Below are 25,894 nucleotides of genomic sequence, written 5' to 3'. Positions count from 1 at the left end.
TAAGTCATTGCCTAAATTCCACTTTCGAGAGACATGTTGGTAGCATCGTTTGCGGAAGTTACCCGAACTCCCATGACCGCAGACATCAGGGGGAGATGTCTACATGTATGGTCTCGAAACGTGAAGGGTGTATTGTGCTCTTTTTCTCCTTCGACCGAGGTTATTTTTGTCCCACTGGGTTTTTGTTACTCGGCAAGGTTTTTAACGAGGCAACAAGAGAAGCACCGCTTTTGGACAACACAAGGGGGAGTGTTTAAGGATATCTCTATTTGTGTTTGGCCCAAACTCTAGGTTACTTGACCTAGTGGTAATAGGGTTAAATTAGAAGGATCTAGATTCCTATTCAATGTACGATTACTTTCCTTGTATGATTGAGATTCTATACATTGTAATCTTCTATATAAAGAGGCTCCTATTATCAATGAGAATACACAGCGATTTCCTCTCAAATTTCAGTTTCTCTACAACAGTATCGTGTCATCTCGTTTTCTTTATTTCTTGAAAGAGGGGAAAAAAGTTCTTCGCATCAGTTATCCATATAAAAGGATAAGGTTTATGCTCTTTTCTAAAGAGTGGATGGGCAGGGAAGAAGATTTTGTCCTCTTTTCTTTGGTTCTTAAAAAGGGAAAAATATAAATAAATGCCTCTTTTCTTTAGGGAGAAAAAAAATTTCCGCTTTACGTTTGATTTAATTTAAATATTTATAGTGACTCCAACAGTTTTCCTCTAACTCGATAAATACTACTTCAGCAATATGCCCAAATGATCATTTCCAAGCTCCCAATTAAAACAGTGGAAAATCAAATACATAGTATACACACATACAATCTTTCTTGACATTTCCCACAAAAATAATACACGACTTCATCTAAATAATTTATTGTGTACTGGAACTGCAAGTTGCTAGATTTCATCCAGCAACATGTGTTTTTGTCCTTTACATGTTTGATGAAATGACACTCCAAGAAGGCTATAAATTAATGTCCCAACTGAATTGCTCTTCTTGCAGACGCCTACGGATAGATATTGCTGAAGGATAATGTCAAGAAGGCCCCATATCTAACAATGATCATTTGTAGATTTTCAATCAAACAGAGACTTGTATATTGCAACAACAACAGAGGAAACACATGCAAACAGATGATATACATATACAATGTTTTTGACATTTCCCACATAAATAAAGAACTTCAACTCAATAATTTATTCTGCACTGCAATTGCAAGCTGCTAACATTCTTTTGGTATTGTATTCAGAGCCAAGGAGAGTTATAAATGGGAGTGACCACAGATTTAGTATGCAGATACTTGTGGAGGCCCTGCATACCATAGTCTCTTCCAAAGCCACTCATCTTGTATCCTCCAAAAGGGACATCGTTGTCGAAGGCAAAGTAGCAGTTGATCCATATAGTGCCCGCGCGGATAGATCTTGAGACGGTGTTGGCCACATCGATGTTCTTGGTTACAATGCCAGCTGCTAGGCCATATCTGGTTTTGTTGGCCCTCTCTATTCCCTCCTCAATTGTCCTGCAAAATTGCTCGTAGTTGTAAGCAAACTTATATCTATTTTGTGCTTATCGATCAGAAGAGCTAAATGGAAGAAACGGAATCACGGTTGTGCTTACTTGAACTTCATTAGCGACATGACAGGTCCGAATATTTCATCCGTGGCTATAAGCATGTCATCCTGAGGAAGTTGTTATAACATTAATGAGATGAACATGGAAGATTCAACACAATTAACATTAACTGTATCACATTTTTATCTGAAGACGAAACATGAAAGTACCTTGACATCAGTGAATACTGTTGGCTCAATGTAATAACCCTTCTTCCCCACAGGCTTGCCCCCTGTTAACAAAGTTGCTCCTTCTCTTTTGCCATGTTCAATGTAGGTCAAGATTTTCTCATACTGCGTTTTATCTACCTGTAATTGAAATGAATGTCACGAATCCGAAATTATAGGTTATACGATTATACCATATCATCTGTATAAATTTAGGAATTCGCTATGATAGAACATAGGAGTAGATAAATAAAAAACTGGCTTGTTGATGGCAATAGATATCAAAAAGAGTCTAGAAGGCAGTATGATCATTATCATATAATAGTTTCAGTTTTGCGCATGTGTTACCTGGGGTCCTTGACGAACATTAGGATCAAAAGGATCTCCAACAACCCAATCTTTTGCCTTCTCTTTCAGCTTCTTCACAAGTTCATCATAAATCCCTTCTTGAACAAAAACACGAGAACTTGCCACGCAAATTTCTCCCTGATAATGTGAATGACCCAAAGTTAGCCCTGCTACATTTGGCGCTATCAATGAAACTCCTGAGTTTAAAAATTATGAAAACTAAAATCATAAAATCTGACCTTGTTGAAGAGAATCCCCAAGAGAGCAAGGTCAGTAGCCATGTCTACATCAGCATCATCAAAAATCAATAGGGGTGACTTGCCCCCTAGTTCAAGCGAGACTGCTTTTAAATTGCTCTTTGCTGCAGCCTGCATTACTTCACGGCCGACCTCTGAGGATCCAGTAAAACTGACCTAAAATATTACGAAATTAACCAAGTATCAGTATGTATTACAGTAAGCTATTAAACTATCCTGAAAGTTTAATGACCAAAGCTTCAAGGAAAAGAGCTAGCTAGAATGTACTTTGTCAACGTCCATATGATGGGTGATGGCAGCACCAGCTGTCTCTCCATATCCAGTGATGACATTGAGCACTCCGTCAGGAACACCAGCCTTCATAAATAACTCACAATCAGCCAAAATCCACCACTAGCAATACGAATGTCATATATATACAAGCTAATTCCCTTCTTAAATATGCATGTTATGCCGTACATTCAAATGAGGATTTCACATAATCAATAATCAAAATTGTCAGCACCACAACAAAACATGTCCACAGGCTAGATAACATAACATATCAACTTAATTTCTAGGCAACATAATATGTCAGAAAACTGTGTAAAAATACTAGGAGAAGATTTTCCCAAGCTTACCAACTTTGCGAGATATGCATAATAAAGAGCCGAAAGAGGTGATTGCTCAGCAGGCTTGACAACCATTGTGCAACCAGCTGCCAAGGAAGGAGCAACCTTAGCGAATAACAGGGTGCTGGGAAAATTCCATGGAATGATGTGTCCGACAACTCCAATGGGTTCGAGTAATGTATAAGCTTGAAGCTCGCGCGACATTTTGAGCACTTCTCCATGAATTTTATCAGCTGCACCAGCATAGTAACGTAGAGTTTGTGCTACCTGAGGTATGTCTACGGCTTTGCCAAAACTGAACAACTTCCCAGCATCAACTGTATCCAACTTGGCCAGTTCTTCTGTGTGTTCATCAATCAAGTCTGCAAACTTCAACATAATTGCTCCCCTCTCCTGAACAGTATTCAAGGCAAATATTACATCAATTTCAGACTCTTAATTATTCACACTAAAGTAAAGTAATTAATTCGAAGTTTTACTAAATGTAAAAGCTAAACTTAATTATATGACAATTTTTCGATCGGGTTGTCTATGGTACTTGGATGTTTATCTTACACTCATTTTACATCTAATTGAACCAAAATTACAATTTAGTTAAACTAAATTTTCTACATTGATAACAAAGTTACCACATTTGTTTTACACATTTATAGATAATTGAATTAAGTTACCACTTCAACAACAATTTGTTCATTGCTACAGTTTCGCTCCTGAATTGATATATGCAGTGCAGTTCTTGGCTTTTCGGCTTCTAGTCATGTTCGAAACGCATTTACTCATACCCTGGTTACTTTTCAACATTAGATGCGCTTGTGCATCCTGTTTTGGTTCATTGCTTTATTTTCGATTCTTTTGCATCGCTCCATGTACTTTTAGTTTCACTTAATAAAGTTTGTCGTCTTCCTCTCAAAAAAAAAAAAAAAACAACAATTTGTTCATAAACTTGTAAAAATGTCGTAAGTAGAGTATTACCTCTAATAGAACTAAAATTACCCAAAAAATAATTCTATTTACCACAATGACAATAAATTTGTTGTCAAATTTGTAAATAAGTGTATTACATACAGATAGATACCGTAGAATTTCTCATTTTTCGATATGGTACTTGGTCATTATAGCCGTAATTTTCATTCACTAATTTAGTTGTGGTCCTGAAAAGGACTAGAGAAATTATCAAGGAGTCGTCAAATGGTAAAATGAAAAGAACAATGATCTGTACCAAATTATAAAACAAACGAGATAAGGTTTTATTTGGTCTGTAAATATAAGAATATAAGATGGCTTGAAAATGAACGTTTTTCTTTTCTAAACTAATGAACGTATGTAGTAGTACATATTACGTATGACTCAAGCAACTAATTAAAAATAGAAAGTCTTACTTTGAAATTTTCACACTATGAGCTCATCTATTACTTTTTTTTTTGGGACCTCGTTTATTATTGGAACACTGTAGATATATAGAAGAAAAAAATGGAAGCAAACTTGACAAGTCAACTTCAGCTATAGCTTACACCATGACTAATCGAGGCTGCTATGTGCTTAATATATACCATGTTTACGGATCATAATGCTAGCCACATGGTCTCCCTCTAAAACTGGCCGCCACAAGACTCGTACGTTTTTTGAATTAACAAAAGCTAGTGATCAGTAGGCGGTTTGCCAACTTAATTAATAGCCGACTACCTATGATCATATCACTGTCATATTGTTAGTTGACTAATAGAAATAATAGGGACCAGAAGACAATCTCCTCCAAGAGAAGCAATTAATAAGATCGATCGATGAAGATGAAGATGAAGACGAAGAAGCTAGAACACCTAGCTCAGTAATCTCTTTATAGAGTAGTGGTTCATTTTGTCTTCGAAATAAAACTAATACATGCAAACATGATAGTCAAGATTCAAGAAAACATGGTAGAACACAAAAATGACCGATCAAACATAGATACTGGAAATGAGGATCGGAGTCATCGGACCATGACAAATTAAGGACTGAACCGAATTAGCTTAGCTAGCTAGCTATAGGTGGCAGTAAAAGCGAAGAACAGAGTGGAGTAAGATATTACGTACAGCGCCGGGCAAGCGAGGCCAGGGGCCGTGGTCAAAGGCCGCGCGTGCAGCTTTCACGGCCAAATCCACGTCTTCCTTATCTCCTTCTGCCACTCTGGTTATCAACTCCCCTGTTCTTGGGTCTATCGTCTCAAATTTTTTTCCTTGCAAAAGCAAAACATCAATAAAAATGAGAATGTGCAGGTGAAGTGTCTGTTGTCCTTTCGGAAACCTTAGTTGACACGTGAAAGAATGACACGCATAAATAGAGAAATGAGAGATATAATATGTGTTTGAGAAAGTTTGGATCTTTGAACAATATAGAAACTAAACATCATCAACAAAGTAGCTAGCAGTAGCTTGTGATTTGTGAGACATGTTAATGATCGAGTAAGAACGTACGTACCTGAAACGGAATCGACGAATTCTCCATTGATGAAGAGCTTGGTGAACTTTATCGTTGGCATCTTCACAAATGACTCTTCGGAGCATGCAGAGCTTCCATTACTTTGGCCACCCATTATCTCTGTATCTTTGTCAAGAGACTTGTTCTTGCTTGGTTTCGTATAGCATGAAGCTGTTTATATAGACGAGGCAAAAGGCAAAAGCTAAACGTAATTGTCTAATGTTGAATGAAATAGGTAACTTCTGGTGGAAAAACACTCATATGAAAAATATAGAAATTTAATTAACTCATTTTTAATTAATTTTCTGCAAGTTCGATTAAGAAACAATGAAAATAATTGAGTTTCTAAAATTTAAGTCCGAGATGGTCGTGTATGCATGTGAACCGGTATTGAGGTCATGAAGAAAGAGATGTTGAGATCGATCAAAGTGGTAGACTTCGTGCAACCCGGTGTGATTACGTACCCAGATGAACATTTGAATTCTTTTAGGCTAATTAACTCAACTTGTTTTCGTATTCTTTTTCCTAAATAATAGTTTTAATCACTGTCACTTGTATTATTCTAAACGTGTTTGAATTTTGAACTCCATGAATTAAAAGCAATGATGTGGCAAATATTGGATTAATTGTGTTACACAAATATTGGGGTGCCATTGACCTAGAGAGTGATTGCTCGCTTGTGGTTGCTGCGTTACAACAAACTATGGAAGATCGATCTGAGTTAGGGCGCATTATCGATGACTGTAAGTCATATTTGACATCTTTACACTCTGTTCAGATTAGGCATATCTTCTGAGAAGCAAATGGTGTAGCCAATAGATTGGCTCATCTTGCTAGTCTTAATTATATAGATGATGTTTGGTTAGATGGGTCTCCTGTGATTATCCAGGATGTGTTCTATGAGGATTTATGTACTGGTGCTAGAGGTCAAGGTTTTATGTCCCCCTCTATGCCCAACCCTAATATTAATATCATAAGTCAGGCGTGGGGATGAGCCTCCCAACTTGGTTGGGTTCCAAACTTCTTTCAAAAAAAAAAAATTGGGATTGATCGCTAGCACTTTTCTATAAAAAAAAAAAATTAAAAAAAAATTGAAATTAAATTTAGAGGTTATCCAATAGAATTCATATGATGACAAAGTATATCATTTCTACGCTATACACTATCAAAAGTCAGAAATTGAAAGTAATCCTTTGTGGCAAATGAGTCATTTGATTGTTTGTCCAGATTGCATCTAATATGTGATGTAATTTTTCAGTTTAGAATAAGTTTTGTCTTTATTTTTAACAATTTATTTGGATGTAATGGACATTCCTATTATTGCTGGCATGAATTTTATGAAGCTAATGGACATTCCTATTATTGCTGGCATGAAGTTTTCCGGTTTTTTTTTGTTGGTAATTGTTTGATTCTGATTTCATCCAGCAATATGTGTTTTTGTCCATTACATGTTTGATGAAATGACACTGCAAGAAGCCTATAAATTAATGTCCCAACAGAATTGCTCTTCTTGCAGACACCTACGGATAGATATTGCTGAAAGATTATGAAGGCCCCATATCTAACAATGATCATTTGCAGATTTTCAATCAAACAGAGACTTGTATATTGCAACAACAACAGAGGAAACACATGCAAGTAGCTGATATACAATCTTTTTGACATTTCCCACATAAATAAGGAACTTCAACTCTATAATTTATTCTGCACTGCAATTGCAAGCTGCTAACATTCTTTTGGTATTGGATTCAGAGCCAGGGAGAGTTATAAATGGGAGTGACCACAGATTTAGTATGCAGGTACTTGTGGAGGCCCTGCATACCAAAGTCTCTTCCAAAGCCACTCATCTTGTATCCTCCATAAGGGCAATCGCGGTCGAAGGCAAAGTAGCAGTTGATCCATATAATGCCTGCGCGGATTGATCTTGAGACGGTGTTAGCCACATCGATGTTCTTGGTTACAATGCCTGCAGCTAGGCCATACTTGGTGTTGTTGGCTCTCGCTATTCCCTCCTCAATGGTCCTGCAAAATTGCTCAGAGCCTAGTTAGTAATTTTTCATATTATACACGAATAAAATACGTACTTACGTTTTTTTCAAAAATACTTACGTACTTCGTATTTTTGAAAGGGACTCATTAAATTTCCCGTATTTTTGAAGCCAAAAGTATTATACACGTACTATACACGATTTTTACGTTTTTTTTCTTCTGTATTTTACACATATTATTGAACAAAAATGAATATAAATTAATATTTTTAATTAAAAAAATTTATTATTTAATTAATTAAAAATATTTTGCCGAACTTTTCAACGAACTATTTGATAAAATATCCGAATAATACACGTACGTATTTTTCACGTACTATACACGTCCCGTTTTTTACTAACTATGGCTCAGAGTTATAAGCAAAACTTATGTCCATTTTTAGCTTATCAGAAAGGCTAAATGGAACAACAGGAATTAGGTTTGTGCTTACTTGAACTTCATCAGTGACATTACAGGTCCGAATATTTCATCCTTGGCTATAAGCATGTCATCCTGTGCGAGTTGTTATAACAATAATGAGATGAACAAGATAGAAACAGAATCGATATTTCAGTATATCAGAATTTATATTGAACTTGAAAGTGTACCTTGACATCAGTGAATACTGTTGGCTCAATGTAATAGCCCTTCTTCCCCACAGGCTTTCCTCCTGTTAGCAAAGTTGCTCCTTCTCTTTTCCCATGCTCAATGTAGGTCAAGATTTTCTCAAACTGTTTTTTATCAACCTGAAATTTTAAGTTAATGTCATGAATGTGAACTCTTACATAGGTAATGTTTTGTATAACTTTAGGAATTCACAAGCTTAGTCCGGCATATACATCAATCATAAAACTGCAGTTATTGATGATTATAATACTAGAAGACACTAATTAAGATCATATACTATCTTCAGTTTTTCCCTGGGTTACCTGGGGTCCTTGACGAACATTAGGATCAAAAGGATCCCCAACAACCCAATCCTTCGCCTTCACTTGCAACTTCTTCACAAGTTCATCATAAATTCCTTCTTGAACAAAGACTCGAGAACTGGCCACACAAATTTCTCCCTGGAAATATAAATAACAAAAGAGTGAGTACTGCTACTATTCCAGCCAAGTTATAAATGAAATTCTGGTTATGAAAAATGATGAAACAAAGTTATAAACCTGACCTTGTTGTAGAGGATTCCCAAGAGAGCAAGGTCAGCAGCCTTGTCGACATCAGCATCATCAAAAATTAAAAGGGGTGACTTGCCCCCTAGTTCAAGTGAAACTGCTTTTAAATTGCTCTTTGCTGCAGCCTGCATCACCTCACGACCTACGTCCGTGGAACCAGTAAAACTGACCTGTAATATCAAGAAGTTAACAAAAGCATCAATATCACTGTAAGCCATTAAACTATACCGGAAGTTTGTAAAGGTAATCACATAAACGACATGAAGGTTGAAGGTAAGGAACTAAAATTTACTTTGTCAATGTCCATATGATGGGTGACGGCAGCACCAGCAGTCTTTCCAAATCCAGTTATGACATTGAGTACTCCATCAGGAACACCAGCCTTCATTTAAAGTCACAAGCCAAAGTCACCACTAAAACTAAGCCCATGGGCAAAATGTTTATACATGCATATACATTCAAGTTCATTTCCCTTCTTAAATTTTCCACGTGTTAGGTTGTTAGACAATGAATCTGGATCAACCAAACACATGCATAATTTCACTAATCTGACATAACCAATAAATCAATTATCTAAATTGACAATTTGATAACATAATATGTGAAAGTTTTTAGGCAGCATAACAAGTCACGTGATTGACTGTGCAAATATACTATGAGAAGGTTTTTCCAAGCTTACCAACTTAGCCAGATGGGCATAATAAAGCGCCGAAAGAGGTGTTTGCTCAGCAGGTTTGATGACCATAGTGCAACCAGCAGCTAAGGTAGGGGCAACCTTAGCAAACAGCAGGCTGCTGGGGAAATTCCAGGGAATAATGTGTCCGACAACACCAATGGGTTCGAGCAACGTATAACCTTGGAGCTCGCGCGACATTTTCAGTACCTCCCCATGAATTTTATCAGCTGCACCGGCATAGTAACGTACCATGTGTGCTACCTGAGGTATGTCTACAGCTTTGCCAAAACCGAACAACTTCCCAGCATCAACTGTATCCAACTTGGCCAGTTCTTCTGTGTGTTCATCAATCAAGTCTGCAAACTTCAACATAATCGCTCCTCTCTCCTGAACAATAGTCAAGGCGTTACATCAATATCAGACTCTTACTTATTCACACTAAAGTAAATTAATTAGATCTAATTCTAAACATCAAAGCTAAGTTAAGTACATAATAATTTTGCTGCATATATAGTGCTCTCCATCTTCATAGCCATATTCTTTTCACTCATAAATTAAGTAGCTTTATTTTTCATTCTCTATTTTCTTTACTTTATTAACTGTGGTCCAAAAAAAGGACTTGAGAAGCCAAGTCAATGGACTTGTCAACAGTACAATTATGAAAAAATACAAATAAATTGTCCCTAAGAAAAGAAACAGAGACGAGTACGAAGGTCAGTAAAAGAATATAAATAATAGAAAGGTTTTCTTGCCAACAAATAAAATTGACAAGTTTCTTGGGAAGTTTCCACATTAATTATGAAGGGGGAAATATGAACTTGACTTTATTTTTGAAAAATTTGCAGCTTACATTCCCGGACTTACTCTTAATTTTGAATATTTAACTAGAGATTCAGACTACAAAAATGGCTTAAATACAAGATTGCTGCATTAAGAAAATGTTGATATTTTGACAATTCAACTCGTGTATCATTGTCACACGATCAATGGATGCTCACTATAGTTACACATATACGAAGTTGTTATTACACCCTTAATATAGTAAATCGAGACTCGAAATTTATATTATTATACACCCTTATAAGATGTATTAAATAAGTATAGATTGACATCGAGTGTGTTAACTACATCTACATACTCTCTTATACTAATCATAATGCTAATCACATGATCCCCTCATATTTTATGTTGCGTAATCTCAATGCCAATCACGTTATCTCTCTCTAATAATCTAGTGATTCGAGTCTTATTAGTGTTTTTAAAAATATGATATGTATCTTTTATCTTGCCACTATCTCTGATAATATCTCTGTAATCTTAATTAGTTGACTAAAGGAAATCGCAGGGACCAGAAGACAATTAATCTCCTCAGACGGAAGCCATTATTAAGACCGAGAAGAAGAAGCTTGAGCAGGCCTCAGTAATTCTATTTGAAAAATATTGGTTTTGTCTTCATGGAATTTATTAACAATAATTTTCAAACAATGCTATCTTGAAAACGCGGTAGAAAACAAAAAAAAATGCCGATCGAACAAAGATAAGAAAAATGGGGATGGGACAGAAGGACTAGAACGAATTAGCTTAGCTATGGAGGCGGTAAAAGCGAAGAAAAGAGTTGCCGGATTACGTACAGCGCCGGGCAAACGAGGCCAAGGGCCATGGTCGAAGGCGGCGCGTGCAGCTTTCACCGCCAGGTCCACGTCTTCCTTATCTCCCTCTGCAACTCTGGTTATCACCTCCCCGGTTCTTGGATCTATGGTCTCGAATGTTTTACCTTACAAAGAAAAACGAATATCCATCATAAATGTGTTGGGGTAACGTTGCCCGAAACAACGTACGACAAAGTTTGAACGATACAGAAAAGATTAGTATGGCCCTTAAAAGACGACGAGATGGTAGTAAAGGTTTGTGTTTGAGATGTTCGTGAGGAGTTAATTAAGTACCTGAGATGGAGTCGACGAATTCTCCATTGATGAAGAGCTTGGTGAACTTTATGGTTGGCATCTTCACGAAGGACTCGGAGGCTGCAGAGCTGCCATTACTATCACCAGCCATCTTCTCTGTTTCTCTGTGTTTCTTTCTTCTCTCTCACTCGCGCTTGTTTGTCGATTTGTTTCGTTTAGAATAAAGCAGATTTGCAGTATTTATATAGTGAAAAATAGGAGGAGGCAAAAGGCAAATGTAAAGGTTAGCCGGTTAGGACGTGGGCTGATGTGAGACATATCATAACGTATGCCATCAGTACTGAGCCATCTCAGGATCAATGGTCCCTAATTTCCTTTAGGTCATGTGAGTAAAATAGAATATTGTACTATTGGTTTTTATCTTTTTGGGTCTCAACTATGTAGTATATATTATAAGAGTAAATATAAAATCCACCTACTCCTCTTCAATTCCTAAATAGAAATTTACTACTTTCACACCTCCAACACCACCATCCACAGCTGCTGCGGCGATGGCCTTCCTCCGGGAGATTTAGGGTTGCGGGGTGGGCTGTGTGTGTGCCGCATTGACAACAACCAAATAAGTTGGTGGTTTTCAAATGGGATTGCTCGACTAGGTTTTTCAAAGGAGGAAATAAGATTTTTGGACTGTGCTCAATTTTGGTTCCATTAGTCATTACGGAAAAATGTGAAAATAATCGGCATTTTTCAAGTATTAGTTTGCATTGTCCAGACTCCACTGTGAAAGTGTTGTTATCCAAATGACATTAACCGAAAATCATACAATTATTCAATAGATAATTACATACATTGAAAGTGGCGGAAATCAATAAAAAGTAGGTAGAGATGACTTACACGAAATAATAAAATAAAAATGTGGAAGTTCTAAGAGATGTAAAATACGAAAACTTGATATAAGAAATGTAAACGAATTTTTTCTTTCCAAATTTAGAAAAAGTAGGTAGAGATGACTTACACGAAATAATATAATAAAAATGTGAAAGTTCTAAGAGATGTAAAATACAAAAATTTGATATAAGAATTGTAAACGAATTTTCTTTCCAAATTCAGAAAAAGTAGGTATACTTTCTCTTTTTCACAGAATATAGACCAATAACCATTGTCTTCCTTCCAATTTTGTTATCACGCAAAGAGATCCCCCGTGTTAAAAGCACTACACAAGTTGAAGCAACAACCACTTTCACCTCTTTTGCATGTGATCTCCGAGTTGATTTTGGTTCCTCTGGAAACCTAGAAATCTTCTAAAATTTGCACCAAAACAAAAAAGAGTTCATTGTCAAATTGTCACTTCCTTTGTACAGCATTAGACAATTAGGGATCTTCATTTGACAGCGTTGTTTTCTATTTGGTTGTGCTTTCAAGTTTCAACAAGAACAAGTCAACAGAAAACAAAAGAACCACATATAAACACAATTGGATCATGACTCATTGCATACTACATATGAACAAAGCCAATACAGACATTCATTTTTGGGTAATCCAAAGGAAATGGTCCAGTTTGGCCTGTAGAACAAAAAGGAAACCGTGTTTTCTTCTTTTATATATCTCACATATAGAGCTGGTTGGTCCAAGGAGTAGTTTATTTCATTTGAAAACAAAACCAATGGAGCCATCGCACACAGAAAGAAGCAAAAGAGATTAATGTCAATGAAGGCAAGGAGACAAAAAGATCAAGGGAGATGGTGGACGAATGTTCATGGAGAATATCCTTACACCCAGGATTGAGTTTGAAAGGCCAACACACGGTTGAAAATTCTGGAACATTAGTTCCATACGTGTAGTATTTGCTTTTGCTTTACCCATTCTTCGTTGGAAATATTTTGGTACCGGAATGAACCTAATACACGAGACGACGTTGAACCTAAGAAAACTTGGTTTCACACCCAACCGCCGGGCACACACGGGCAATTTCCAGTCGTAGATGACTGAAACTCATAGTGGAAGGGCCATTCATCAACGGCCAAAAGTTTTGTGCTCCATATTAAATGAATATAATAACCAGGGGAGTCATTGTTCTTACTTTTCTAACCTTTGATTTGGAAGGTAAAAATCAAAGTGAGAGAAGCTAGACCATGTCACTGTCTAAGAAGTACACGGACAAAAAAGCATTATCTGATAAGGGACCCGAGTCACCAACTGAAGATCAGGAACCATGTAGCTATGTCTGCAAAATTATTTTGCATAAGGAAGCGGTTGGTAAGATGGCGGTGTCGCATTTGCATAATCGTATGGCCCTCCATAGCTGGTCTGGCCACCATATGAACCACCACTTCGGAATACAGAACTAGCAGCCATGCTGTTGTCCCCAGATAGGGAGTAGATATGTTGTTGTGGAAGAGCAACAGGGCTTTGAGGACGGGCTACTCCATATGAGGTTCCGTAAGAGACTGATGTTGGGCCGTCATACACGGTTGGGGTTGGGCTTGGGTAATTGTACGGCCCAGGATATCTTGTTACAGGGCTGTGCTGTGGAGGAGGATTTGGGATCCTCCGGTTAAAGGATGACGGGTACGCATTGGAATATTTGGATGCTTTGGCTGGCCGGAAAGAAGACGATCCAACCCCTCCACGGCCGCCGCCGCCATAGGAACGCTTGTTATTAGACTTACCGGAAGCTGCTGCTGAATTCTTCTTTCTATCTGCTTTGGCTTTCTCTAGAGCAGTGGCTCGCTTCCTTAGGGCTTCGAGTGGAAACTCTGATTCAAGCTTGTGGTCCTCTACACATTTGATCATTGCTTTGATGGAATTCAACTCCAAAGTGCTCGATTCCTCCTGTAAGATGGACCTCAATTAGGAAATCTCAAAAAGAGTCTTAAAAAAAACATCAAATTGAACCCTTCAAAAAAAAAAAAAAACATCAAATTGAAAAGTAAATTCATCTAATTTGGTCACAGATATAGGATGGAGTTACACATACAGATGCAGCCACACTATTGTTTCCATTCTTCATTATGGTTGAAGCATTCTTCTTGGAGTTCTTCAAATAGGACTTGAGAAGGGAAATCGGAGGAAACCTCTCTGTCAAACCAGACTCAAAAGCAAAATATATTGCCTCTATCTCCTTGCCATTCTTCACTAACTCATCAATAACATCTGTACAAGTCACAAAGTATTTCAATCAAAACATACACAACTTAGATGACTGTCTGTGAAAATCTGGGCAAGCAAACAATGGCTTTGAACACAATAAGATGGAAAGATGTAAACAGTGAAATGTGAATCATCAAGCTATGCTTGTCCCATTCATAAAAATTGGTGACTGACCAAGATGTAACTGGCACAAACATCTTCCTTCTAAGAGTAGAAGGAAGGACACACACACACCTTCCCTGGCATTTGGATAAGATAAGTTTATGATCTATTTTTATTTTTCAGGAACAGAGGGAGAGACACAATACTAAGGTGTACATTACTAACTTAAGAAAAAGTATGCAAACAAAGATAAGGTTAGCAAATATGATTGTGAAACTTAACCTACTCAACCTAATTAACAAAGTTTCTGCCCCGCCACAATCCCTCGATACAAGGATTAAAGATTAAATGATAGATTTTTTACTTTATGTTAAATGTTACTACACTTTTAAGTCTCTTCCAGATTCAAAAACTTCTTCAAGATTAGAATTTGGATTGTGTCAAGCCACCATGCTCCATCAAGAAAACATCCAGGCTTCAGCTCTTAAGTATTAAGCAAAAAATGCCTATAAGAGGTAAAGTTCACCACTATAAACAAATGCTAAAGTTCATTAATAAGCTTCAAAGAAATTAGCATACTTCAAAAAGTTGATAATCTACATCACGACTTCACATTAGCAACACTCGGCACCTCAGACTTCATTTAAATCCTACAACAGTAAGCTGACATCTATCCAACTACCTTAATAATAGTTCACATTATAAATTTAACCCAACCTCAGCCTTCCCTGAGCTTGGTAAGATTCGAAAACAATCTGAGTATGCGCTGATCTTGAACCACTTTGGGAACCATTCAAATCAAACTCATGCCAAAACAACTAAGTTAAGGTTCACCTAACTAAGTTCAATTGTGTATGCAGAATATTAACCAAACAGAGACCAAGCTCAAGAAACAAGCTTCTCACCAATGACAGCATAGCTTCTTGCACACAAACAGCTTACATTATATTCTAACATGCACACGTTTAAGAAGCAATAATCCGAAAGAACATGTTGCTAAAATTTGTCACATACCTCCGATATCTCCGAATTGTAAAGCCCCTGCAAGCCTTGCCATATCTCTCCTAGCAGCATGTTCCATCACCAACTTCTTATAAAACTCCTCATTGTACTTCTCTCTCAACTGAAACCCAATCACCATCTGCACAAACATCACCGCCTCCGCCGCCCCCAACGTCCCTCCACCGCTCCTGTTCAGCTCATCCATCTGCCCCTTCCACGTGTCCGCAACCCCCGCCGCTCTCTCCACCACACTCCGGGCAAATGCCGGCCCTTTCCGGCCCGAATTGGACCTCAACTCCGGAAACAAAGCCTGAACCAAAAGCCCACAGGCCCACCGCTTATCAGTGACCCCAACTTTCTTGGCCTTGGTCTCCAGAAACCCCTCCAACGCATCCAACACCAGCCTCGGCGCGTCCACCGCCTCCGCCATGGCCTGAACAATCTCCGCCCTCAGCGACACCGACTCCTTCCGCTTCGAAACTATGAACTTCAGCAACCCCTCCGAGTCCATTTTTCTACACAACGACTTCAGCGTTTCGGCGATGTCCAAACTCCCCGAAACGTTTCGCTCGAACTCGGCCAAGGCGGCGCCTTTCTGCTCCGAAACGCGGGCCGCGGCGGAGGCCTCGCGCTCCGGGAGCGAGATCTCCCGGAGGTCGAGGGACTCTAGGGTTTGGCGGGAACGCGATTCTAGGGATTCGATTTTGGCGTCGAGGGATTGGGATTTCTCGGCGACCGATTTGTGGAGGGCGTTGAAGTGATCGGAGAGGGTCGCGTAGAGCTTGGTGGAGGTGGAGACGATGGCCTTTTGGGCCTCTAGGTCGTCGAAGAACTTCTGGACACGGTCCGTCGCGACCACCAGTTCGGTCCCCATTGCTCCGTGGTTACAAAACGACGGCGTTTTGGATTATCAAAATTGAAGAAAACCCTAAAGCCTATTCCGGATGAGGAAGAAGAAGAAGAAGAAAGAAGATCAGTCTCTCAGTCACGTTGGGCGGGAAACGCTGTCGTTCCGGTGCGAAGAGGATTATAAACACCGTTTTTTTTTTTTTTTTTTTTACTCCTTATTACTATTTTCCGATGATTTTAAATTTTCTATTTACCCTCCCCTTATGTTCGAAAAAGAAAGGTTCGTTGATTGATCCTGAAATGGTTCTCGAGATCTCCCTCAAAATTTTCACCGAGCGTTGTGCTCAAGCCTTCTTAAATGTTGTTTCTTTTCAAAAATCATTGTCCATCTATCATGAGAGGAAGATCGGTCATGGAAAATGTTTCTATACACCGGTGGTATAGATGAACTAATATTGAAATATATCAAAAATTTCGTCAATTTTGTTCAGTGAACAACTATTAAATATTAGTTTGAGTTATAGAAAACAAGAAACAATACAATACTAAATTAGAGATTATTATTCAGTTTATTCGGTAACATCTCGTAAATGATTATGATGATTCAGTCATTTTAGTGGACTATCGTCGAATAATCTCCCGTTTGAAGATGAGTGACATCACAAAATTGGTTGAAAATGGCATTGGGTTGTGAAGGTAGAGAACATCTTTAGAGCTGCAGGTGCATCTATGCATCAAATTTTAGTGTGTCTTACACATGCATTACACTCTAATTTAAATTTAAATCAAATAATAATAGATAAACATATAAATGGTTACACAAAATAGTCAAAATCATTAACTTACTGACCATTGCCTATGTAACATGTTGAAACATTAAAGTTTCAAGATGACAACAATGACCAAAATGATGTCATATAACATGGACATCAATACATCAAATGCAGTGATTCACTGTAAAATTTTAGGTGAAGGTATAGACACGTCGAGGCAATAAAGTAAGGTTAAAAGAGAAAGAAATTTTATTTGAAACATAATAGTAAAGAAAAAGAAAATGAATAGAATGCTTCTTCCATACGAAAATTACAAGTGGGGATTAGCTAAATATGTTGACAATGGATGTACTAAAGAAATTCCCACTTGAAAATTGTGGTCTTGTTTTATTTTTCAAAGGTGACTACGCATAGCCATGCGCATGTTAAGCATCTGTTAATAATATACTGATGGGAGTCCCAAATTCTAGATCAAAGACCAAAGCTTTTAGGTTCCTAATTGCCTTTAATTAGGGAGTTCATATCAGAAACATCAAGAGAAATCTGATTTCATTTTCTATACATTCTGATCTTCCACACTAGCTAGCTAGCTAGCTTGTCAATCATGGCATGTATAGGCTTTATGCCACAAAGGATAATTAAGATGCTATATCTCTATCTGTTAGTTACTGTTATGTTTCTAATTTCTTCGCAGATGAATAATTGAGTGAAATGTCAACTATAATATGAATCAGAAGAGCAATCTTTATCGGATAGTCAACTCCACGTCGATTCATCTAGCTCAGTTGAATGTGTTTTGTACATAGTACAGGATTCCTCCAGCATGCTAAAATTGACAACCTGCCAATATATGAAGCATCTCAAACTTTCATCCTGCAATTTCTGCACGAGTCCTTGGAGTACGGCACGCTCTAGTTAACAGTAATAAGGGTTCTCTAAGCATCAGAATCCTCGACTGATGTGCAATCCTCAAGAGTTATGTAGATGATCACAACACTCATCTTCTTGTTCAACCATAATCTTTTGAGCTTATAAGAACAGAAATAACAAGGCTCTGATAAGCTTATTTGGTTTTTCAGGGAAAAATGATACTGTCATTCTGTTTCTCTTGTTCTGGTATTAGAAACTATCCCCTATTCCATATCAAAAGATAAGCAACTTGGAGAAAAATTGACAACAAATCGCGGCCAATAATAGATTGAGGAAGCAAGAACAATCGTAAGACAGAGAATGGTATGCAACAAATATTTACACATTGATTCATAGCTCTGAACTAAACTAATACAAGTTCACTCCTCCCAGGGAAGCAAATCTTCCTTTCGAAAGATGTTAGAAGGAACTGCAAAACGCATGGAGAAGGAGCGCGAACAAAGGTCATCTTCATCAGGTTGGTCCCAGGAACATCCTTGATCAAAATTCTGGGAGTAAGAGAAAGCATCATATTGGAGCTTCGCAGAGCGAGAGCTAGCTGGAGAATCGAAAATCTTCTTCTTCTCTTTCTTCAACTTCATCCACAATGTGCTCCACCGTGACTTGTTTGATCTAGCTGAGTGCGAGCTCACATGAGGGTCAGTGTCATGGTAATACCGCCCCAACCGGATAGTTCTGCTTCTTGTGCTGCACCAGTGTTTTCTATCCATTGCAGCACAACGCCAAATTGGACTCTATTTGCAAGTTAGAGCTGAGCTTCAGTCGAATAGATAGATATAGGCATATAGCACGAAGTAGGTTCCTAATATTAAGAGAATTATAGGTAGTAGTTAGCTGTCTCTTTTAGACCGAAATTGTCTAATTTGAGTAGCTAATAGCTCATAGTTTTCAGTTGACTAAGCTCGATTATTCTCCAACTGGCTAAAAAGTGCTACACTAAACTTCTTCCAGAAACTAGCAGATGTAATACATGTGTATAGGATTTTTTTTCCGGATTATTTGGATCTTCCACACAATGAGAGCAAAACCTTTTAGGCCGTTAAGTTCCAGGTTAAAGAAAATCAACGTGGTTGGTTCAATCACCTTTTCATAATATATGATACCAGTAATAAGGCATCTTTCATTAGCTGAACCATGGTTGGTTCAATCACCTTTTCATCACCTTTAATCGTAGAATATTACAATAAACAATGGTACAATCCGTTTAAATTACAAAGAACACATCAATTTGAGTACACACTCTTTTGTACCCAAACACTGTTGAAAATGTGAACTCTCTCCAAGACGTTATGTTTTTCTTCAATTGGAGAATGCATCCCTCTAAAACCAATATAAGATAGGAAGAGGGCAAACTTCTCCGTTTTTGAACAACATCTATTATCAGCACGAATACTGGTACATTATAGCTCCTCTGTTTATATGTTCTTACAGAAAGCACCTATACACGAAAGCAACTGCCTTCTCTCGACATGGTACAGACTTTGCTGTATCGTCCAAAAGGCCGGAAAAAGGGTGCAGTCAGCAATCCACCACCTGAGTTAGGATTTTGTCGCACAACAAGACATTATCCCCCTGCATTTAACATCACTCTGCAGTTTTTCAACGGTTTGCTGATCCTCATGATACTGTTCTCCCATAGCAGATGGATGCAATATATAGATTCTTCAACCATTTTTCCTGCCAAGGCCAAATAATAAAAATTTATATTTACTTATTCCTTCGCCAAATAATAAAAATTTATCTTATTCCTTCACCAAGACTTCTACAAATATTATTGATTTTACCAACGTAATATGTGTGCATATGACCAATATTTTAATTTTATTGATTAGAAAATGATTCCTACAAATATTTTCCAATGGAATATGTAATTATTTCACCAAAATAATTTCAAAGTCTAATCTGCTTTAATATATAATTATATATGTTCCTCTCCTAGTCTCCTCTAATATCCAATTAACTCATTTCCTCTGGAGATGAGTAATTTCATAAAGGATTGGAGCACCCAGAAGTGCCTAGTCATCCTACAATAGTGACTAGATTCCAGGTTGCTAGAATTCATAGTGACATTACAGTCAACATTTTTCAAATATAACTAAGTCTGCCAGAAGATCTTTTAAATGAAAATAATAGCCTACGATAAAATTTGAACATTTCACTTCTCAAGTAAAATCACTCCCATTTCCAAAACTCAAGAGATTAAAGCAGAGATGACACTCCAAAATTAAATTAACTAAATGTACCTTGACATGCGTAGTTGGAAAAACAGATGTCCGTAGAGTTTCCTGAGCCACATCTTGTGATTTCTTCTTGGGTGAACTAAGTATGAATGCAGCTTGATCCTCTGTCGCAGCAGTTGAGGTAATACGATATCCATTCTCCCATCTTCTATGGATGCCTTCGCTCGGATATAGGAAATCAATCTCAACAACCTACCAATACAGCACATGAAACAATTATTTTCTGCAGTGTTCAAATAAAACAGAACGTACGAAGTAGAGACTGGAATACCTGATTAGAATAACCTGCATTTCTGGACATGACAATGCCCCATCTGCTACCTGCAGTAGTCATGGAGGTAACAGAGAAACCTTCTTTCCATTTCTTATTAATCCATTTGAAAGGGAATACGTCACTGACTTTGTACGACTGCTGAGTATAAGGTACGCCTTCAATGGGTGACAAATAGAAGATTAGCAATAAAAAAGAGTAGATCAAACAAGAAAAATGAAAAAACGTACTACACAGACAGATCCCTATTAAGAAAAAAAAAACAAGTCACTATCATCAAGGACCAACCAGATTCCTATAGCCAAACTGCCATTAACAAAAGGAAGCTCTGTTAATTAGTTTGACATACCTTGGGACATTACCACCAGGGCACTGCCATTGCCTGCGCCAGCAAGTGAAGTGATATAGTAGTTCTTGTCCCACTGTTCCATTATCCACTCCTGGAAAATAATCAGAACCATTAACTTGCTGGAACAATGACTAATTAAATGTCAGAGTGGAAGTTTATGGGCGGGTATTTTCAAGAATAGCTACCTTGTGCAAGAAAACAGGAGATAATTCATAAACTTGGGATGTGAAACCTGTCCCTGCATCCATGACTATAGCCCACATATTCGCAGATGAAGCGACACAGCTAATATACAAACCATCTTCCTTTCCTTTGTCAATGTGCTGGTCCACTCTCACGTCCATAACATTGTAATGATACCTGCACAAAATTCTTCTTGTAACTTCTTGATACAGGACAAGAATGTATAACCAACAATCCAGTGAAAACAGAAACGATATAAACTCAGCTAGATCAGATTCAGCCTCCATTTAAGAGTAAATTACCGTCTCCTGATAAGGTAATACACGACATTTAGGACTGAAAATTTGAGCTATAGGCTAAATAGGACTACTGTCCTACTGCAAAAGAAGAAAAACAAGGGTCACATTCAGTTCCAACTTGGGGTAAATGAGTCTGCCCAAACCTATAGGTGGTGAACTACTTCCTACCACTAATTTTCAGAACAGTAATCACATAAGTTTGTACCAACAAGTACTACATAATCATGAAACTTCCTTATTACAGCTTGACAAAAAAAGAAAATGGCTGGGCTATGCTTTAAAACCATAACTGTAAATCCTGTGACTCTAAAGCTACTCCTATACATCATATCAGAAAATAAGGTAGCTAAGAAAACCAGAAAATTGGATAGAATGACTGATTGGTGAGATATCCTTGGGCTTTTCTATCTCAGACGTCTAAATAGAGAAAGATATAACCTTAAAAGGGGATTATGCCACCTGGTATTACATCACCAACCTTTGCTTCATCGACGGTCTGGTATTATAGACTGAGATCCACTGATTGGCTGGGCAACCTAATCTAACTTTTTTCCTGGGTTGCTCACTATCTTCTGATTCAAGAAACAACCTTCCCCTTTTTTGGCCCACCTACATTGCAAAAGCATTCAATAAACAATTGCAGCAACCACAAACTTAAGAGAAAATAATATCGAAAATAAAATCAAAAAATTTGAATGCAAGTAAATCACCTTTGCAGCTCCATCAGTTCTTATAGGTCGAAGAGCAGCATTCACATTAATGTTGTTATCAAACAGAGAAATTAGTTTTAAGTAATTTGGTTCTTCATCGAATTTCATATTGGTCACCAACTCAAGAAACTGTTGAAAAGGAGGAGGACATGAGCCACATAGCATCTCAGGAGAAGTTGCCATCTTCTTCTTGCAGACAAGAAATCCTTTGTTTTCCCCCTACAGCCCAAGATCCATGTCAAGTATTTATAAAATAAGGGGGAAAAAAATAGAACTGCCTAAATGAAATAGGAATGCAGTGGAACACCCAAATGAACTTACATTGTAACCTTGCCAGGGAAGTTTGCCTCTAAGGAGAAATATAAGGGTATAAGCTAATGACTCAAGGTCATCCCTTCGGCTCCCTGTCCTGCCTAAATGAGCATGTACACTTGCATAACGAACAGTTCCCCTATCAAAAAGATCAGATACATCAGGATACTTCAAACCATGAGTACAATATTGGGTCTAAAGATCGTATTATAAATGTCCTCATATAGAACTAATTATTAGTACAAGAATGATATGCATGCTGGATTTACTTTTTGAGATGATTTGTTAGAATGCATATCATTTGTTTCTCACAATACTTATAAGACCATAGAAACTTTTCTCTCCCCCTCCCCCCTCTAACGATCTTGATCAACCAATGTATACATTATAGTGAAGGTTGTACATACCTGAAAACATCAGGTTTTTGATCATAATCAACATGACGTCCAGATGTTTCCTTCCATCTTGAAGCTGACAGAAAGCATAATAAACCAGTCACATGTCTGTCCAACATTTGTATGGAATGAAATACGGAAGCACATTCAGCTGTGGTTTGATTTTTTTTCCTTGTTCCTAAATTATTAAACAAAGAACTCATACCCAAACCAAGGTCAACAAGATATAACTTCTTATCATTGGCTGTTCCAGGTTGACCAAGCAAAAAGTTTTCTGGCTTAACGTCTCCATGCACAAAACTGCTTTGCAAATTACTTATCATGAGTCACAATAATGTAGAACAAGAAGATTTAAAAAGATAAATTAAAATTAAAATTAATAACCAAATCAGAAAAGAATTAGTTGAAAATACCCTTTGATATGAAGCTGCTCTAGAATTGAGATTGCCTCCACCGCTATACAAGCAACCATCTCTTCAGACAGCCTTAGTACCGAAAAACACAAGAGGAGATAACAACGATATGATTAATGCATAAACTTAGAATGTGAATTATTTTAAGAAGTATCGATTTGAAACTCAGAACATAGAAAGAACATAAGTTACTTACAACTGATTGCGATTCCAAACATCCCATAAACTGGGGCCTAGCATATCCATGACCTGTTGCAACATTGAAGAGTTATTGTTCATCAACAGAAATATATGACATTATTTTCAACATGTGAAAGACATGCCTCAGAAAGTAAGTACCGATAGCAAAGTAACTCACCAGGATATAGTATTCTCCTTGTTGACCTTTGTAATGAACGTGGGGAACTCCGTAACATCCATTAAGGGAACTTCATGATCATGAAAGACTGGTTAGGAAACAAAGATTAGAGGGTTTTACCAAATAAAAGGATGAAATAATTCTTACCTGTATACTTGCCACTCATAAGGAGGGCCATGACTGCACCCTTTACTGTTTCGACCCTCAAGCTTTAAAGCAACCTACAATCGAATACAGAAAATACCATTAGTACCACAATCAACTTTATCTGAGATTTTACAGAGATAAATGAGATGCAGTACAAAGATGAGACCTCAATGGCCTCAGGCCCAGAGCCCCCATATCCTCCTGTCACCCTTCTTCCTACATAAACTTGTCCAAAGCCCCCTTTCCCCAGCTTTCTATCCAACTTGTACATGGGGGAGTTTCCAATCTGTACCTGGAGATGAATAATATGGAATCATATTTAGTAACCAGTTTTGGTTATAAAACTAGATAGAGCCAAGCAGAGAGGTGACAAAAATTACTCTTTCGGGAAGTGGACTACTGCTCCCTTCATCCTCAATAGCAGTCAATTTTTGTGCACCTTTCTGATCTACCAATTCATCGTGAACCGCCACCAAATCTCTTTTTGGTAAATCCAAACCTGCATTCCCTTGGCCACCAACTCCAGCACCAAACAGCTTGGAATTCTTACCTTGATTCATGGCTCTAGACCCTCTACCCCTACCTCTACCAGTCAACCCTGCATTGGGACACAGAATCAATGAGTTAACTGCAATATTCAGAGGTCATTATCAAAATAGAATGTTGGAGCTATTACCTTTTCCTGCACCAGTCCGTGCAGCTGGAACTAAAACAGCAGGATTTTCCTGGACATTGTTGATCCTCTTTGATCGCCGAACTCCACTTCTTAAATCTGGCATTCTAGGTTCATGCAAATAATCCTTATCTTCCTTCTCCAATCCCAAAGAATGTTGAGAAATTATAGTCTATAACTCCAACCTGAGAAGTTGACAAAAATAAAAAAGTTATCTTCTGATAACTATTTCAGTTTGTTCTTAACTTCAGATGCTCAGCCCAAAAAATTTACTTGAGCATCCATATGTAAGAGATAATGTCCTCACTGGAACAAAAAGTCTTGTCATCTGCAGTGTGTAAACAGAGTTGATTGCAGATTTCCAAGAAGAAAAAAAACATAGACAGACAAAAGTAACAACCCATTTCTAACTTATAAACTAAAACCTTTAGCATACTCATATATTATCATTATCAATGCTTAACACTTCCATGGCAGCATTATGATACAGACGACATATTTCAATTGATTCAGGAGTGCTGCATTGCAACTTGATTTCCACAGACACACAATATACATTCAAAACTTAACTCAATCCAACTGTAGCTACCCTAGCATCCATGAACCAATCCCCTTAATTTCCAAAAGCTGCAACATTATGATTATCAGTTCAAGCAAAACCCCGATTACCCACAAGTTCAAAGTTAAATCAAACACTCTCAAATAAATTCCAAACATCCATCCAAACAAAACAAGATAAACCTACATCACACAACAAACTAAAACTCAACACTGAATACCAACCCATAAGCATCAGGCCAAAGAACATTATTTTGAAACCGAAAATCACCTTGAACACAAACATTAAGCTCAAACAATCAAACCCATCATTCAGATGATCCAAAAAACCATGCAAACCCAACAACTCCAGCAAAAAAAAAAAGAAAAAAAGCCAATACCCACAAACAGATTCACACAACCCGATTGAGCAGCAACAATCGCAGACCCAAAAAAGCACACAAGAAACAATTTGATGGGTAATGGTTTGCAGATGATAACACAAACAAAAGTGATGAACTTTACATCAAAAACATACCCGATGATGAAAAAGCTCATGAATTTGAGAACCCAAATGGATGAAAAATCAAAGAAAGAATGGATTAAAGTGAATGGGAGGCTATCAAAGAATTTGACGGTGGGTGACTTAGGTGGGTCTGAATGTGTTTGTAAGAAGAGGAGAAGAGAAGAGAGAGAGGTGTGTATCATCTCGGCATGGAAAGACGGTGTGAGCGAACCTAGAGCGTACGATAACGTGAAGGCTGACGTGGAGCTAAGCCATTGGCGAGGTAGTGGCCTTATGGTGCGGATATAGCATGGGATCTTGGCTATTGAGTTTGGGCCATTTGTTCCAGGTGCCGAGGACCAAGGTCAAGTCAGACAACAAACTGGAATTTATGTAATGTGTTTTTTATTTCCTAATAGTGATACTTCGAACTAAAAGAATAGGCCCCAACTCTAACC

General features: G+C 37.7%; 4 protein-coding genes across 5 annotated transcripts; all 4 read right to left on the bottom strand.

Annotated features, from left to right (window-relative positions):
* Positions 1–1,058: 1,058 nt before the first annotated feature.
* On the bottom strand, positions 1,059–5,633 carry LOC133711441 (aldehyde dehydrogenase family 2 member C4-like). Its single transcript, XM_062137568.1, has 9 exons — positions 5,456–5,633; positions 5,071–5,213; positions 3,011–3,394; positions 2,658–2,747; positions 2,373–2,546; positions 2,134–2,271; positions 1,789–1,926; positions 1,625–1,686; positions 1,059–1,526 (listed from the first exon to the last, which is right to left on the bottom strand). The coding sequence occupies exons 1-9, from the start codon at positions 5,568–5,570 to the stop codon at positions 1,253–1,255; spliced, it is 1,518 nt and encodes a 505-aa protein (XP_061993552.1). The 5' UTR covers positions 5,571–5,633; the 3' UTR covers positions 1,059–1,252.
* Positions 5,634–6,997: 1,364 nt separating this feature from the next.
* On the bottom strand, positions 6,998–11,514 carry LOC133727004 (aldehyde dehydrogenase family 2 member C4-like). The gene is made up of 9 exons (XM_062154632.1): positions 11,278–11,514; positions 10,966–11,108; positions 9,338–9,721; positions 8,951–9,040; positions 8,655–8,828; positions 8,413–8,550; positions 8,092–8,229; positions 7,935–7,996; positions 6,998–7,477 (listed from the first exon to the last, which is right to left on the bottom strand). The coding sequence occupies exons 1-9, from the start codon at positions 11,387–11,389 to the stop codon at positions 7,204–7,206; spliced, it is 1,515 nt and encodes a 504-aa protein (XP_062010616.1). The 5' UTR covers positions 11,390–11,514; the 3' UTR covers positions 6,998–7,203.
* A 1,722-nt stretch (positions 11,515–13,236) lies between these two features.
* LOC133711436 (FRIGIDA-like protein 4a) lies at positions 13,237–16,510 on the bottom strand. The gene is made up of 3 exons (XM_062137563.1): positions 15,505–16,510; positions 14,216–14,391; positions 13,237–14,070 (listed from the first exon to the last, which is right to left on the bottom strand). The coding sequence occupies exons 1-3, from the start codon at positions 16,364–16,366 to the stop codon at positions 13,471–13,473; spliced, it is 1,638 nt and encodes a 545-aa protein (XP_061993547.1). The 5' UTR covers positions 16,367–16,510; the 3' UTR covers positions 13,237–13,470.
* Positions 16,511–19,162: 2,652 nt separating this feature from the next.
* On the bottom strand, positions 19,163–25,633 carry LOC133711418 (casein kinase 1-like protein HD16). Of its 2 annotated transcripts, XM_062137555.1 has the most exons (19): positions 25,470–25,633; positions 24,668–24,722; positions 24,398–24,579; positions 24,102–24,319; positions 23,888–24,013; positions 23,722–23,795; positions 23,575–23,644; positions 23,413–23,465; positions 23,217–23,288; positions 23,009–23,103; positions 22,816–22,879; positions 22,418–22,547; positions 22,097–22,315; positions 21,865–21,995; positions 21,090–21,264; positions 20,905–20,995; positions 20,556–20,713; positions 20,288–20,476; positions 19,163–19,721 (listed from the first exon to the last, which is right to left on the bottom strand). In XM_062137555.1, exons 3-19 carry the CDS (start codon positions 24,498–24,500, stop codon positions 19,662–19,664), a joined length of 2,028 nt encoding a protein of 675 aa, XP_061993539.1. In that variant the 5' UTR covers positions 24,501–24,579; positions 24,668–24,722; positions 25,470–25,633; the 3' UTR covers positions 19,163–19,661. The 2 variants fall into 2 exon arrangements, with proteins under 2 accessions (XP_061993539.1, XP_061993533.1); XM_062137549.1 differs by lacking the exon at positions 24,668–24,722.
* Between the last annotated feature and the right edge of the window lie 261 nt (positions 25,634–25,894).

Source organism: Rosa rugosa, chromosome 1 (assembly GCF_958449725.1).
Source record: "Rosa rugosa chromosome 1, drRosRugo1.1, whole genome shotgun sequence".
NCBI classification, from domain to species: domain Eukaryota; kingdom Viridiplantae; phylum Streptophyta; class Magnoliopsida; order Rosales; family Rosaceae; genus Rosa; species Rosa rugosa.
Note: the sequence above shows the minus strand (reverse complement) of the source record. Positions and strands in the feature narration are given on the sequence as shown.

Excerpts from the sequence above, each read along its gene's own strand:
- LOC133727004 (XM_062154632.1), bottom strand. The coding sequence starts at position 11,389 with ATGGCTGGTGATAGTAATGGCAGCTCTGCAGCCTCCGAGTCCTTCGTG. Across the intron at positions 9,722-10,965 it reads GGCCTCGTTTGCCCGGCGCT|GAGAGAGGAGCGATTATGTT; the intron begins GTACGTAATCCG and ends ACTATTGTTCAG. Across the intron at positions 7,478-7,934 it reads ATGTCACTGATGAAGTTCAA|GACCATTGAGGAGGGAATAG; the intron begins GTAAGCACAAAC and ends GCAATTTTGCAG.
- LOC133711436 (XM_062137563.1), bottom strand. The coding sequence starts at position 16,366 with ATGGGGACCGAACTGGTGGTCGCGACGGACCGTGTCCAGAAGTTCTTC. Across the intron at positions 14,392-15,504 it reads ACAATTCGGAGATATCGGAG|ATGTTATTGATGAGTTAGTG; the intron begins GTATGTGACAAA and ends TGACTTGTACAG. Across the intron at positions 14,071-14,215 it reads ACAATAGTGTGGCTGCATCT|GAGGAATCGAGCACTTTGGA; the intron begins GTATGTGTAACT and ends TCCATCTTACAG.
- LOC133711418 (XM_062137555.1), bottom strand. The coding sequence starts at position 24,500 with ATGCCAGATTTAAGAAGTGGAGTTCGGCGATCAAAGAGGATCAACAAT. Across the intron at positions 23,796-23,887 it reads CTGGGCCTGAGGCCATTGAG|GTTGCTTTAAAGCTTGAGGG; the intron begins GTCTCATCTTTG and ends ATTCGATTGTAG. Across the intron at positions 20,714-20,904 it reads CCTGGTGGTAATGTCCCAAG|GCGTACCTTATACTCAGCAG; the intron begins GTATGTCAAACT and ends CACCCATTGAAG.
- LOC133711441 (XM_062137568.1), bottom strand. The coding sequence starts at position 5,570 with ATGGGTGGCCAAAGTAATGGAAGCTCTGCATGCTCCGAAGAGTCATTT. Across the intron at positions 5,214-5,455 it reads ATTCGTCGATTCCGTTTCAG|GAAAAAAATTTGAGACGATA; the intron begins GTACGTACGTTC and ends TGCTTTTGCAAG. Across the intron at positions 1,527-1,624 it reads ATGTCGCTAATGAAGTTCAA|GACAATTGAGGAGGGAATAG; the intron begins GTAAGCACAACC and ends GCAATTTTGCAG.